Source organism: Danio rerio, chromosome 19, assembly GCF_052040795.2.
Source record: "Danio rerio strain M-AB ecotype USA chromosome 19, GRCz13ab, whole genome shotgun sequence".
Classification (NCBI taxonomy): Eukaryota; Metazoa; Chordata; class Actinopteri; order Cypriniformes; family Danionidae; genus Danio; species Danio rerio.
In genome coordinates, this window is record NC_141039.2 from 22,908,603 (window position 1) to 22,924,035 (window position 15,433).

The window sequence follows — 15,433 nt, forward strand, 5'->3', positions numbered from 1 at the left end:
TTTGTTTATTTTACTGTGATTCACTGGATGTGTTTTGAGGTTGTTAAAAAAAACATATACTCATCCCTTTTTTCAATTTGTGATTTGTTTTAATGTTTCAATTACATTTTATTAATAAACATTTTAATTTTTATAAATATAAATGTTTTAATTTTGAGGTTGCAACAGAAAAATAATATTGTTACAGAATATTTCCAGTTTTCTTCACCGACAAAATATATATTTTTTTAAATTTATAAACAGGCTCAAGAACAAAGGGTTTTCAAGCATCAGAAGAATAAAGTAATACAGCTTTAAATGTATTTGCTCTAGTCCAGAGATGCCCAAAGTAGGGCTTGGCCCCATGGTAACCTTTGATTCAGCCCAAAGTCCTATCTGAAAAGAGAATAATAAAAGGAGAATGATGGAGATGTGGTTGGGGCGAATGTCTTTGACAGAAATAGTTATTTATCCTTTGTTTCTTTGTGTTATTGCTGAGCTACAAAAAAGTCAACATAAATTAAATGTTTCAATTAAATGTTGTAAATGAATCAGACCTTTAAAATGTATAAAATGTCTCTTGACAAAAAGTAATCAGAGCTAATTAAGGCAAATGTCTAGGCGCAGGTCGACTTGTGTTTTCAGCAGAACTTCGTTGAGGTATAAAGGAGATTATTTATGTTTTTACAGTAATAATATGCTCACTATAAAATGTTAAAATATACTGCTTTAGTTTATATGATTTAAATCTCAGTTTTCATGTTATTTTAAAATATTAGCAGATAAATTAAGGAATAACCCATGGCAAATTGAATGTTATATGATATATTCGGTTTGGTATATATTCAGCCTATATCCCTCAATCAAGCTTGGTTTTTGGCTCTTTATAAGAAAAAGTTTAGGCAGCCCTGCTCTAGTCCATTCAAAATGTTCTGTTTTTTATTTTATTTTATTCTGAGCAGAAAAAAAATGACTTTTCATAATTTTACCATGATTGACTGAGGACACCCACTAAATTGTCATTCAGTCTAACAAAAATGTATGCAAAATATCTTGTCAGAAAAAGAAACTTTTCATTCTAGAGTATTTAATAATCACAATAGAGACACAAAACACTAATTAACCATAATTACATTTGCCATTGTCTTTTACACTACTTAGCTTGACCTATTAGTCAACAAAAAATGTATGATTTATTTATTTAAATATAATCACTTTTGTAAGTTCTAAGACTGATCATCCTATAATTTTCAGCATTGTAGAAAAAAAGTTTTTGACTTTTTAAAGAATGAAGAGTTAGATTTTTTTATGGGATTTATTGGAAATGAACGGGCAGATAAAACAGCTAAAGAAACTCTAGAGTCAGCAGAGCGTAAAACTCTGTGTCTGATTTCAAGTCTGCTTTAAATCTGTTCATTATTGAGAAATGGCAAATGAAATGTGATGAATGTGCAAACGACAAATTGTATGAAGTGAATCCATTATTAAATTAAGTAAATAATATTTATACAGACAGAACTGTTGTATAAATAAATATATATACCCTTTGTGTATTACTCCGCCCACATACAGCCAGCAAAAAACAGACACTACAGATCAAAGAACCACAGAAGTTTACATGATTTAAAAGAAGTTTTAAAAAAAGTTTAAAAGATGCTTGCTCAGCTGTTTAACTGTCAGCTTATGATTTGAATCCAACGCGGAAGAAAGTAGTTCCTCATACAGTACAAAAGGGTTTTTGAGTCTCTCCATGTTTGACTTTGTTTTTATATACACAATTATGCTGTCAAACTGTTGTATAAACGCAATATCACATTAGCAGCAGTGCGATATGGCTGTGTATCGGCACTGGTGGGGGCACAAGCATTTGACATCCTTTACATTTGACATCCTATATTTCCTCAGCGCTCATCTAAGCTAGCACACGTGCAGGGTGAGACGTATATTTCAACAAGGTACTGGAAATACCTTGGAATAATTTGGGTCCATATTGACATGATAGCATTATGCATTTGCTGCAGATTTGTGGGCTGCACATCCATGATGCAAATCTCCCGTTTTACCACATCCCAAAGGCGCTCCATTGGATGGAGGCCATTTAAATACAGTGAACTCATTCATGAACTTATGAAACCAGTCAGACATGATTTGTGCTTCATGACATGGCATGTTACTCAGATCAGGCCCTTCTAGCACCAACAACCTTGCTACGTTCAAAGTCACTTAAATCACCTTTCTTCCACATTCTAACCTAATAAAGTGGCCGGTGAGTGTATATATTGTATAAACAATTTTTATTTTGTTGTAAAAAAAAAAATGAAATAAATTAGGTCACATATAAAGAAGGTAAATAAATTGTTAAAGTCAGTGTGAACTGGAAAATGCTGTAGACTTTTATCCAAGTAAGATGACATACTTTCAACTGAAACTGAATATTGAGTAGGGGGTGGGATTTTATTTTTGTGCTCTTCTTCTCATCTTTTACTAACAGCAAACTAACAATTGGAGGGGCCTGGCTAAGTATATTTCTCCCAACCCTTAAAACTGATTTCATAAGAGAAGGACTCCAATTCTAAAGCAAACACAAATAGTCAGATTTATTTTTCAGTATACTAGTATTCAGCTTAAAGTGACATTTAAAGACTTAATCAGGCAAGACATTGTATAATAGTGGTTTGTTCTGTACACTTTTCAAAAAAATATTGCTTAAGAAGGCTAATAATATTGACCTTCAAATGGTTTTTAAAGTATTTTAGAAACTAAACTGCTTTCATTCTAGCCAAAATGAAACAAGCAAAATTTTCATAAGAAGAAAAAAATATTATGGAAATACTGTGAAAGTTCCCTTGCCCTGTAAAACATCATTTTAAGAAAAAAAAATCACTGAAGGGTTAATAATTGTGAGTTCAACAATATATAACCCCCTTTATCATTTGACATCCTTTACATTTGACATCCTATATTTCCTCAGCTCTTCATGTAAGCTAGCACACGTGCAGGGTGAGACGTCTATTTATGTGTGTGTTGATGTCTGATGCTCACAGGTGGACTGACAGCAGGCTGGTGGTTCTGCCCTCTATGAGCGCTAGGTCACATTTGTATCCCGTACCACCTCCTTCATGGCCCCAGGAACGGTGCAACCACAGCCAGCCGAGGTAGATGAATCCAAATAGACAAACTTGTCTGGTGGCGCTATTTTTCCATGACAGCCGCTCTGTAAATGTGACCAGACAGCCTATCTCTGCCCTTAAGATTTTTTTTCAACGTCTCTCCCTCTATTCTGCTGGTGTTCAGAACAGTTTCAGTGCATCTGACATTTTTTATTTCCATGTTGAAATGCACATGGGCTTTTGTGAGAGATCTTGGCCTGTGGCAAAGGCTGTCAGTAGGGAAGAGTTGCAGAGCAGGAGAATTTGAATAGGAAACTGTTTACCAGGCCTCGCTGTGAGAAGCAGCGCCATATTTCATCAGGTCTTTACTGGTTCAAGAATGTCCGACCTCACAGCAAACGCAGGTAGGCCTGTTTAGGATCTAAAATTGGCTTTTGGAGGTTTGATGTTTATCAAGATTAATGTATCGTTGAGCAATAGTCTTTGCTGGCTTGAGAGTTATTGTTTGCTTGTGCAACTATTGCTCTTCTATGTCAAGGAATACACTTTTTTTGTAGCAGAGGAAAGGTACATAAAGGTGTAATGAGTGACTTAGTAACTGCTGTTTTAATTACTTATTTGCTGAAAAATAAAGCAAAGGATTACTTTTAATTTTTAGATAATTTGAGTACTTAGAATTGCCTTGTGCAGTCAATAGATTAAACCTTTCTGTATACATCAATCAATTCAAAGAAGTATTTTTTTTGTTATACAAATGCAGAATATTTAGATTGTTTTTACTAAATGTTATATTTATCAAGACGATTGCACATGATTAAGCACCAATAAAATCAGAAATTACCTCAAAACTACACTCACTGGTCACTTTATTAGGTACACCTCCCTTTTGCCTTCAGAACTGCCCTAATCTCTCCTGGCATAGATTCAACAAGGTACTGGAAATACCTTGGAATAATTTTGGTCCATATTGACATGATAGCATCATGCATTTGCTGCAGGTTTATGGGCTGCACATCCATGATGCAAATCTCCCGTTTTACCACATCCCAAAGGCGCTCCATTGGATTGAGATCAGGTGACTGTGGAGGCCATTTAAATACAGTGAACTCATTCATGAACTTATGAAGCCAGTCAGACATGATTTGTGCTTCATGACATGGCATGTTACTCAGATCAGGCCCCTTTAGCACCAACAACCATGCTACATTCAAAGTCACTTAAATCACCTTTCTTTCACATTCTAACCTAATAAGATGGCCGGTGAGTGTATATATTGTATAAACAATTTTTATTTCGTTGTAAAAAATTAATGAAATAAATTAGGTCACATATAAAGAAGGTATATAAATTCTTTAAGTCAGCATGAACTGGAAAATGCTGTAGACTTACTGAATATTGAGTAGGGGGTGGGTTTTTATTTTTGTGCTCTTCTTCTCATCTTTCACTAACAGCAAACTAACGATTGGAGGGGCCTGGCTAAGCGTATTTCTCCCAAGCCTCAAAACTGATTTCATCAGAGAAGGACTCCAATTCTAAAGCAAACACAAATAGTCAGATTTTGATAAAAGTTAAACATTAACAGATAATAAAACATAAACAAAATTTACAGTTCATTTCAGAGGATTAACTTTCTCTGATTAATTGTCAACTCAGGCTCATTGTGATTTGCCCAGGGCAAATTTTTGAGAACTGAGAAAAATGGACTTGCCAGTACATATGACTGCTTGCTAGGGCTGTGCAATTAATTGAAAATCCGATTTCGATTTTGGCTTCTTACGATTATAAAAAACCATTAATCGAGATAAACGATTATTGCATCATATACTGCCCTCTTTCCAGTTGTACACATTTGTTGCTCTTAAAAGTTTGGAAGACCGCATACTTCTGTGTTTGCAGCGCGCACACACAGTCAGAAGCATGCGGTCAGCATTCGTTTTCATTTGCACACTGAGATGAGCAGAGCGCACACATCTAAAGTCATCTTAACGTGAGTGCTTTAATGATCAAATAGGTGTCAAAACATGGTGTTTAGTGATTATTCATATTAACCCTCATTTGTGTAATAAACAAATTAATTGAGAATTAAAAGACATGTGAAAGAGAAACCATTAAATCGACAGCGCACAATAATTGTTTTTATCATTAATCAAACAACAAATGGAGAAAATCCCTCACTGCCCTTGACTGTATCTAAAGTGTTTTTCTTAAAGTGAAGATGATTAAAGCACAGTTTGCTTATATATATATATATATATATATATATATATATATATATATATATATATATATATATATATATATATATATATATATATATATATATATATATATATATTTGTATTTGTATTTATTTAACTTTCCTTTGCAGGGAGGAAAATAACTGTAAATATGCTGTTAAGTCTGAATAATTAGCCCTCCTGAATATTAGCAACCCTTTCCTCTCCAATTTCTGTTTAATGGAAATAATTTTTTATTTCTGAACATAATAGTTTTAATAACTCATTTCTAATAACTGCTTTATTTTATCTTTGCTATGATGACAGTATATTATATTTTACTAGATATTTTAAAAAAAAGCTTTCAGATTCAAAGTGCGATTCAAAGGCTTTATTAGGGTAATTATGCAAGTCATTGTTTAATAGTATTTTCTTCTGCAGACAATCAAAAAATATATTGCTTAAGGAGGCTAATAACATTGACCTTAAAATGGGTTTCAAAATATGTAAACCTGCTTTTATTCTAGCCAAAATAAAACAAATAAGCCTTTCTTCAGAAGAAAAAATATTAGAGGAAATACTTTTAAAATTCCTTGCTCTGTTAAACATCATTTGGGAAATATTTGTTTATAAAAAAAAATCTCAGGAGCACTAATAATTTTGACTTCAATTGATAATCGTTTTAAATAATGGACCTGACTGGTTTGCTCTGTAGCTCGCCATGAATGGTGCTAGTTATCACATCAGCTGATATCAAGCTGACATTTTATACATGGCAACAAGCTGACTGGCTTCTCTCACAAATGTGCGTAAGAAGGATGTAGAAATTGGCAGAAATGTAAACAGTGACCTCTGGTGGATTTACAAAACAAGGCACATATATGAATATGCCCCAGTACCGTAATTGAGATTATCAAAAAATGCACACAGCGCACTCCAGTGAATTTTATTCATTCATTCATTCATTTTCTTTTCGGCTTAGTCCCTTTATTAATCAGGAGTCGCTACAGCGGAATGCCCTTCCAGCTGCAACCCATCACTGGGAAACAGCAATACACTCTCATTCACACACATACACTACGGACAATTTTGCTTACCCAATTCACTTAGAGCGCATGTCTTTGGACTTGTGGGGGAAACTGGAGCACCTGGAGGAAACCCACGCAAAAGAGAACATGCAAACACCACAAAGAAACGCCAACTGGCCCAGCCGAGGCTCGAACCAGTGACCTTTTTGCTGTGAGGCGACTGCGCCACCACGCCACCTCTTTGTGAAAACAAAAACTGTAAGAAGACGTGGTCCAGGGTACATATTTCTCGGTTCTCAAAAATGTAACCCTCTGCACATATTTGGGTATAATGTGTGCTAGCGAAATAAACATTGTACATTTAGCTATTTTAAGAAACAATGAATTAAGCACGTAATGACAATATATGGTAGGCTCTGTGTAAAATATACAGACATTGCATTGAAACATTTTATGTTTGATACATATTATGTTGAACTTTTTGTGCATTTTTATGTTTTAACTGAATGCTGTTTTACTAGTTTACATTGTGTTACTTAAAAAAAATCAAAAATAGCATGTTTTTATGTTTTTTTTATATTGTTTATGCTTTTGAGTCAAGTAATTTATTACTGATTGGGAGATTAAATTATTTTTTAGTAATTAAAAAAGTATCTCAAACACAATTACAATTATGTAGTTAATAATTAACCACTTTAAGTAACTTAGCCAACACTGGTTATGGGTAGGACAAAGGGTCAAAAATTCATTCATTCATTTTCTTGTCGGCTTAGTCCCTTTATTAATTCGGGGTCGCCACAGCGGAATGAACCGCCAACTTATCCAGCAAGTTTTTACGCAGCGGATGCCCTTCCAGCCGCAACCCATCTCTGGGAAACATCCACACACACACATTCACACACTACGGACAATTTAGCCTACCCAATTCACCTGTACCACATGTCTTTGGACTGTGGGGGAAACCGGAGCACCCGGAGGAAATCCACGCGAAGGCAGGGAGAACATGCACACTCCACACTTTTTAAACTTGGCAACAGCCAATCAGAGAGATATAGATTAATCACAACTAAAATGTAGCGAGTTTTGAAGTCCCCAAATTAAATCTGGACTAATAATCCAAATTATTTTACCATAAACACTATTTTTCAAATATAATATTATTTTTGGCTGTTTTTTAAAGGATTACTAAAGTTGTTAAAGGGTTAATAAACAAATAAATAATTGTAAAGGATTATACAAATTTAAACAGACAAAAATTCACACATACAAGGTAAATATATATTTCCTTATAAATGCAAAAATACAGGAAATTATTGAGCTAATATCGTCCAATGTTGCAATGTTGATGGACCTGGACAACGGAAAGCTTATTTATTTACCGTATTTATTTATTTGGAAAGGTTAGAGCAGCATTTGGAGTGCACTTAAAACACAAGAACTTTTCCCCCCTTTTCATTTTCACCACTAGATGGAGACAAACGCCCATGTTGTTTTTGGATTTCATTCCATGCGGTTTTCAATGTCTAGCCTGCAGGGTTTCACTCGGGCTTGAAATGTTGAAGCCAAACCTCGTTCTTTAATTACTTGATTAATTTAGTAGCATATTCTGCCAATATACAACAACATAACGTACTACAAAACTGACAAATCCTTAAAGTAATATCGAAATAGGCTATATTATGTTTAAAAGATCTTGTACAATTAAATTACTTGATGACGATTAGCGTCACATCACAGCTAATTTTAGTATTTGAATGCCCCCAGGTTCAATAACTGATTGTATTCTGGAATTAAACTGGTTAACATGAAAAATCATCGGCTTTTGACCAAACTTTTGACCGATAATTTAACTTCTGCTGATGCTCCAGGTCGACAGAACAGGTAAGACGTCGAATTTGAAGATATGTTTTTGAAACATTACAAACATTGTAAGAATACAAATGTGTTTTCTTTTCAGAAATTAAATGTTTGTGAACGCCTTTTAAAATACATTTCAGTTGCATATAAATGAACTGAGGTAAAATTAAATATTTAACTGTTAGTCCAATGAAAGTTCAGCGAAATACACCAGTATATTTAAATAACGTTGTATGTTTGAAAAACGAACGTCATGCAATTTTAATACAGATAGACAAAACTTTATGGGTCTGATTTAAAAGCATTTTAGACTGCTTCAGGGTGAATTAGTTTACCCATAATGCTTTACTGCTTTGATTTATTTCTTTATTATTCATATTGTTTATTTCCTGACATTCCAGTTCACATTCAAGTTAAGTTTCTTTCTCGAGTTAAAATGGAGTCAGCTATTTAGTTGTGAATTTTGCAGAAAGCTTTATTAGCATGTTGACGTCAGTATTGTTTATGTGGCTCATAATGCAAAGATAACCAATGAGCCATTTGTATTTTAATTTTAATTTAAACTTCAATCACAAAACCACACGCTTCACTGTGTTTTTGTCCATCTAACATGAGATGTTCGGTACGGAACAGACAGTAAATCAGGACCAGTCTCACCTGCAGCCAGCCTCCATAAAACTGAAGGAGGGAGTTGAGGTCCACTAGTTTTATGAGGTCTGGCTCATTACCAGATTACATTAGCTTGTCTCTCTTACACATTAATAAAAAGAAGAAGAAGGAGAAAAAATCTGAATTTTGAAAAGTTTTTTAGCAGTGTTTGCCCTTTTCCTTTCAGTGAAGTCAACCATTTCCATCAGACTTTGAAGACTTTGTTTTGCTGCCGAAGAGATGCCAAGGCTTGTGGTCATGAAACCTCTCAGGCGTCGAGTCATGTTGATGTCAGATTGGCACGACACATGGTAGGCACTCAAAACCAGTCGTTTCTCTTCTTTTGGCTGTATCAAATTGATGCAGACATACCGTCCGGCGTTCATATCTCCTTGATGTCTCTCTCTCATGTGTTGTCAGTTGCAGCATGCCTCGTAGCGCGACTCATTTCAGATATTATTCAGTTCACCAAAGCCGTTGATCAGCATACTAAATGATGATTTCTGAACAGCCTAACACTCCCCTAACACTCTAATACAATTAGGCCAAGACAGCTCGCCTGGTTATGTTTAATGGGGATGACATCAGAGGAGATAGCAGAGAATGAATAAGTCATTCTTGGTCTCATTTCAAATGTGAAAGATTCATACCAGTAATTTAGATGACAGTATTAATTTAACATGACACTGCATTAATGGTCGATTTTAGATTCACAGAACTCGTTTAAGTGGAATGGACTTCCTTAATTTGATGAGATGTGATGGCAGCGCGATGCCACGTCTCTCTCCATCTCTCTCTGCCCGCGGCATGGGAAGCACACACACACACACACTGATATACAGCAAGCTTTAGCTGGTGTCCTCAACACTCATGGTAACAGAGCAAGCGTGTGTGTCTGTGTGCGTTTTAAAACAAGCACACTTATTTGTATTGATGGCTGCATGGGTTTTGAGTGGATGTTTCTATTCAGAGCCTAATGAACTGGAACGTGATGAATTTACAGTAGATGGCATCTGTGAATAAACTGCACGTCTATATCATCGTCATTAGCAAGGATCCTAATTATAAATTATGCACACTTTATAAAACTGCATTGTGAACAAATATTACATTTCTTTTATCCTTTAATGTTCTAAAATGTAATTAAATGCTGTTATGGGAAAGTTGATTTTCCAGCAGAAATGTCTTAATAGTGATTTTTATAAAATATGGCTTTTTTATTGCTTAAGAAACATTTCACCTTATTCTGAGATTAATAGGAAATAAAAAGATCAATTTATTATAGCAACTTTGTTTAATAGAAGCATTCATTTATTTATTTAAAAGTAAATATAACATAACAATGTCCTGTTTGTTAACGTTAGTTAAACAATGCTTCTATTAGCCTTAACTAATGTTTATACCAACATTGACAAATGTGACATTTTAATTTTAAATGTTTTAGTAAATATCCACGGAACTGAGCTGACATGAGATTGTAATAAACAGCTGTTTATTAGCAGATGTTAACAAATTAAAAGATATCGTAACAAATATATAGCTAATTGTTGTTTATTTGTATTTAATGTATTAACTGATGTAAAAATCTTTTACACCTTTTTGAATATTATTCATTTTAAATGGTTTAAATGTTATTATAAACTATGCAATGATAATCATTCAACATTTCAAATTAGGGTTGCAGGATATTGGAAAAATAAGACATTGCAGTATTTTGTTTTTCTGCAATATATATTGCCATATGAATATAATTTCACTAGATAGCTTGGCTGTTTTTCAATATGCGTTTTTCAGCGATCTTGCGTCCTTGTGTTCTTGTGTAACGTCATCATTAACTGCCAAAGTTCAGTTCCAAAACTTAAGACTGCAAGATTGGAGAACACGGGAAAGTTCCCGGATGTGTTCTTGATATCGAGGATGCGTGGATGCAGGGTTGAGCACCAAACTCTCTCTTGAAATCCCACAAGTCATTGCTACTAGAGGTAAGAAGGGCATCATTTTATTTTATTGGGTTTATTATTAAAGTTCAGAGGTATATCTTATTCCATTAAATGAAAGGGTGAATATAAACATTTCCATGAAAATCTTAATAAAGGAATACACACATTAAGGGTGTTTATTTGCTGAAATTCGTATTAAAATCTGTTTTATTTATATTGTGCAACATATATTATATTTATATATAAATCTTTATGCAAAGTATATATTTTCAAAAAGGGGAAACATAATAATTGTTGTGTGAATGCTGTAATGTTTAAATAATTTTACATTAAAAATGCATGAAGGTCACGTGACCATCAGGAAGAATGCAGCATCTCATTTCTCACAGGACACGTTCTCTGTTCTCGCGGCCTCCTGAGTTCGTTCATTCGAGGTGATCTGGCAAGACCAGTCTTCACAAGATTGCAAGTCCGTTCTTTCCGTTCTTGAAATTAAAAAAACAGCCTTTCAATAGCTCTATGTAAAAAGAATCTATTAATTTAAATTGATTTGGGATTATTCTGGGTTTGAATAATGCATAAAATATAATAAACGCTTTAAAGAGTAAATAAAAACAATGGAGCAAACATAAAAGTAAAATAAAGATTGCTTCATGGTTTTAAAATTGAATAATCATGTAAAATAGCACTGTGTAGTCTTCTTTGTATAAATATTTAAATAAAATTAATATTTATTAAAGTTACTAATGGAATCTACAATCACAGGCCTTAAAAATACATGCAGATGACTTTTACTCTATTGTTAAACTCTGCAAATGTTATTTTTTTTAATTATGGCTTCTGTTCAATTATAAGCTCAACAATGCATATTCTGTGATTTGACTATTGCAGACGTGCATAATGCGATATCGATGCTGAAATGATATTTTGTGCAGCCCTGATTGCTTCAAAAATAATACAATATAGAAATATCTGTACATTCAGCTATTCTAGATATTTTAAACAATTTTAAATTGTTAATAAAGCTTATAAAATCCTAATGTAAAACATTGTATCGGTTCAACACTGAAGAAATGCTTCTGTTTTGCATCATTTGCATAAACAAAAATGTGTTGTTTCTGTTACGTAACAACGTTAGTTAAACATTTTTCAAATATTGAAACTCATTTTTAATTAAAAAAACAAAAAATCCAGGTTTCTGGTGTGTTTTCAGACATGTGGATGCGACAGTCTCTCTACATAATGCACACAACAGTTGCTTTGGCGAAATCCCACAGTGCCCTGCTTTCTGCAGCATCTCCTTCCTTTATTTTAAGTCGCTCCTTTGTACGTGACTGATGATTTCCTGTGACCGTCGTCTTCTGGTTGGTTGCTGAAGCCACAGGTTGATGAAAAAGTTAGTGGTGTTATTGTCTGAGCCGCCGAGTCCCCAATGCGGCCGCGTGTCTCAAAGGCTTCTTAATGACTGGACTCTCCTGCACTCTGCCTCTCTGATGGATGGCAAGCAGGGACGGCCTCTCTTTCATCCCGACAGCCTGACTCGTCTGATTTATTAATGACAATAATTAGGAGTAAACCTCTCTGCAACCAAACCCAGAGTGATTAGCACAGTAACGATGGCGGGGAGGGGTTGTGGATATGGCGATCTGATTAATGCCGGCCATTTTGACCTTTCTGAGCCGGGCTTCTCTGCAGTCTGGGGAGAGTCGAGGAGAGGGAGAGAGAGAGGGCGGCTAACTGTGGTGTCCACTCACAATTAGGTGCTGAATGAATTAGAATGCAAAATGTAGCGCTCAGGTCATTAGCTGTGCCGTTCATGACATGCTTATTCTATTGGAACGAATACGTTGTGAGCTTCCGCGTTATTTATATATGACAAAATGGCAGCGGTCACTTGATTTGAAACTTAGTTTTTTTCCTTCCCATTTTGGCGGTGTGCTTTATAAGGTTCCTAATTAGATTCAGGCTTCCTTTTTTTCTTAATGAACTGAATAAATCTCATCCTACCTGTATCTTGTGTTTCAAATCAGTGAAGCTAACGCTACTAAATCTTATTTTGGCGTATATCTTTAGCACTAGGGCTAGCAGAATCCTTCTGTTTACCTGTTTGAAAGCACAAATCATTTCTGGAGATAGACGCAGACTCGCTGATAACACACAGGCTCCGCGTGACATTTGATTAACGAATGTAAATGAAGGTCAAGAGTCATTTTGTGTGGCCATCTTCTCTTTTGCCGGGCTGTGACAATGAAATCTTTGCAGACACCGGCTCCAGTAATGGCCACATTTAAACCGCAGTCGTTTAAGAGCTTGTATCCAGTACAGCTGCATGTAATGGAGTTGGTCGGAAAGGTCAGAGTCTTTATCTGGGTCAGATTGGAGTCAGTGAAGTCGGCAGCCAATGAATCGGAGACAGGGGAGATCAAAGTAAAAGCCATGTCAAGTAGTGCTGGTGAACGATCGCGGAGCTGCACTTCCACGACCCGCTTTGGGATCGGTTTCGGCTCTCGGTTCACTGCGGTTATAAGGTGGGCAGCTGATTTGGGATCTGTGATTTGTCAAAGTATGAATGATGCTGAATGTGTGTGTTCTTCTGTAGAGCACAAAAGAGTGTTCACACAATGGAAGTCATGATATTTTGTTGATGTATATAAAGACTGTAGTTTATTTTACAAAATATGTGTGAATTAGAAACTTACAAGTTGTTCCTTTGCCTTTATGAAAGAATGTTTTTAATAAATCAGTGCACTTTCCAATTAAAATATTTTGTAAAACATAATTTAAGTTCGAAAGGATTGTGGAACATGTCTATAGCGTTGACACGGCAGTTCATTTAGTTTAATTATAAACTTAATTTACTTGACACCAGTTAAGTTGATTTCAAAGAAACTTGTTGTTTTCATACCAGCTCAAAAGTGTCCTATTACTTTTGTGCACACCAAATGGTGTTGGGAAGTAGCGGAAAGACTTTTCTTTAGTAGTTTTGCCTGATTTCGACATGAAACAAAGTTGAAATTGAGGCCGATCGTCCTGTCAATGAGTTCGCCGCATTTGAAAAACGTTCTCTCCATGTAGGTCATGTAATAAAACTTGTCGTCCCTCGCAGCTCTCTGCTGCCCAAGTCTAATTTGTCCTCATTAAAAGTCCCCCTGCCTCGTGTTATTATTTTCCTGCCCCATCTCCTAAAACACAAGGAACTGATTGAACGCGGGGTAAAGTCGGTCATCATGACATGACCTGCAGAAACAGCAGAAAGAGTGCGACGGCTGACCCCGGCAAACTGCCTGCCTGCACATATTGCACAATCCTTCATATTTAATGGGGAAACACGAGCCTGTGATTTTGTCTGCATTCTCTCTAGTGTCTGCTGCTCGGGGTGGAGTGAAGCCACTTAATGAGAATCCCCTGTTCTCCTCCATCATTTTTAAACAGGCAGTGCACTCAGCAGCCTTGCCTTCCCTCTAAGGACCCCCCTCGCCAACACCCCCCCTCCTCCCCAACATGCTGTGCTCGTTTTTGTAAGCGCTAAATTATGTATCAGCTCCTTAAATGCTGTGAAACATTGGTTTAATATGGAGTAAACTTGTTTTTCCATAATTCCGTGCTCAAATTAGGGCAGGATACTTAACTTTGTTGGAGGCCGTCGATTTGCTTATTTTGTCCTTTTTCGGGACTTTTACATCAGACCGCAACACGGGAAAGTGCAATTATTGCCATTTTTATTTCCCCCTCTTATGTTATCCTTTATCATTTATATGGTAATAAAGTCTTATGGAGTTCATAAGAGGATGGATGGGCGTACAGAGTCTGTTGCTTGATCTTCTGCTTGGCGTTTCCTCATTTAGATTAAACTCCGACATCTGTAACGCTTTACCCCCAACAATAATGTCCTTCGGTCGGCGCGTGAGGCCTGTCCCTGACAGCAAAGCGACATCTTGACTCGCCTCAGCCAGCTCTTAACACAACTGCTATTGTTAAACGTCCTCCGCAGCTGTAATATCTCCTAATCCTCAAATAGAGTGGAGTTAAAACTACAAGCTCCAAACTATTTTTACTTGCCTCACTAGTTGTGGCAGATGAGAAGGGATCTCTGCGTAGATGATTATATTGTCATCCCCTGATCTTTACTGCTGGAGTAATTGTAAATCATTGCTTCATGGCACGTCAGAGGTTGTCGGTAGCAGGCAATTAAATGGCACAATATAATAGAGCAAATTATTGCCTGTCAGATTTTGAACAACACAGTTGGTATTTGAATTACACTTAATCATTACATGCATTAGAAAGCTCATTGGAATCCTGCTTAGGACTGAGCATGAGCCATTGCATTATTTAAACCTCTAATTGTGAAAGCCATTTATTTGTGGTTACTGTACAACAAAAAGAGTCTCACCAAGCGGGCCGGCTTTAAAAGCGCGATACATCCAAATCAGCGTCTTCCGACGCATAAACCAAATTGGCCAAAATGGGCAATTTCGCCAGGGTGGAGAAACATTTAGCAGTGCAAAGTGTTTTGTAATTTCAGACTGCGAGGATGAATATTAAATATTTACTTTTAGCCGAGCCCAAGCCAGGTCCCCTTTTTGCATAATTCATTAGGCAAAACAGATGAGGTTATAATTTGTCTAGACGCCACATATCTGTTTCTCAGGGTT

General features: G+C 35.8%; 1 protein-coding gene across 19 annotated transcripts in view; it reads left to right on the forward strand.

Annotated features, from left to right (window-relative positions):
* The first annotated feature begins 2,994 nt into the window (after nt 1-2,994).
* Nucleotides 2,995-15,433, forward strand: part of LOC147832543 (uncharacterized) — a 442,200-nt gene continuing 429,761 nt past the window's right edge. For 9 of the 19 annotated variants that reach the window (XR_015516716.1, XR_015516717.1, XR_015516715.1 and 6 more), the window contains exons 1-2: nt 7,724-8,214; nt 9,026-9,149. Coding sequence is in view for 7 of the 19 variants with exons in the window: in XM_087295666.1 (XP_087151792.1) it covers nt 8,138-8,214; nt 9,026-9,149 (201 nt within the window). In the remaining 12 variants the exon portion in view is untranslated. Of the gene's footprint in view, nt 3,494-7,723; nt 8,215-8,323; nt 8,905-9,025; nt 9,150-15,433 lie in introns of those variants that run through there. The other 10 variants (XR_015516724.1, XR_015516721.1, XR_015516719.1 and 7 more) reach the window with 4 other exon arrangements.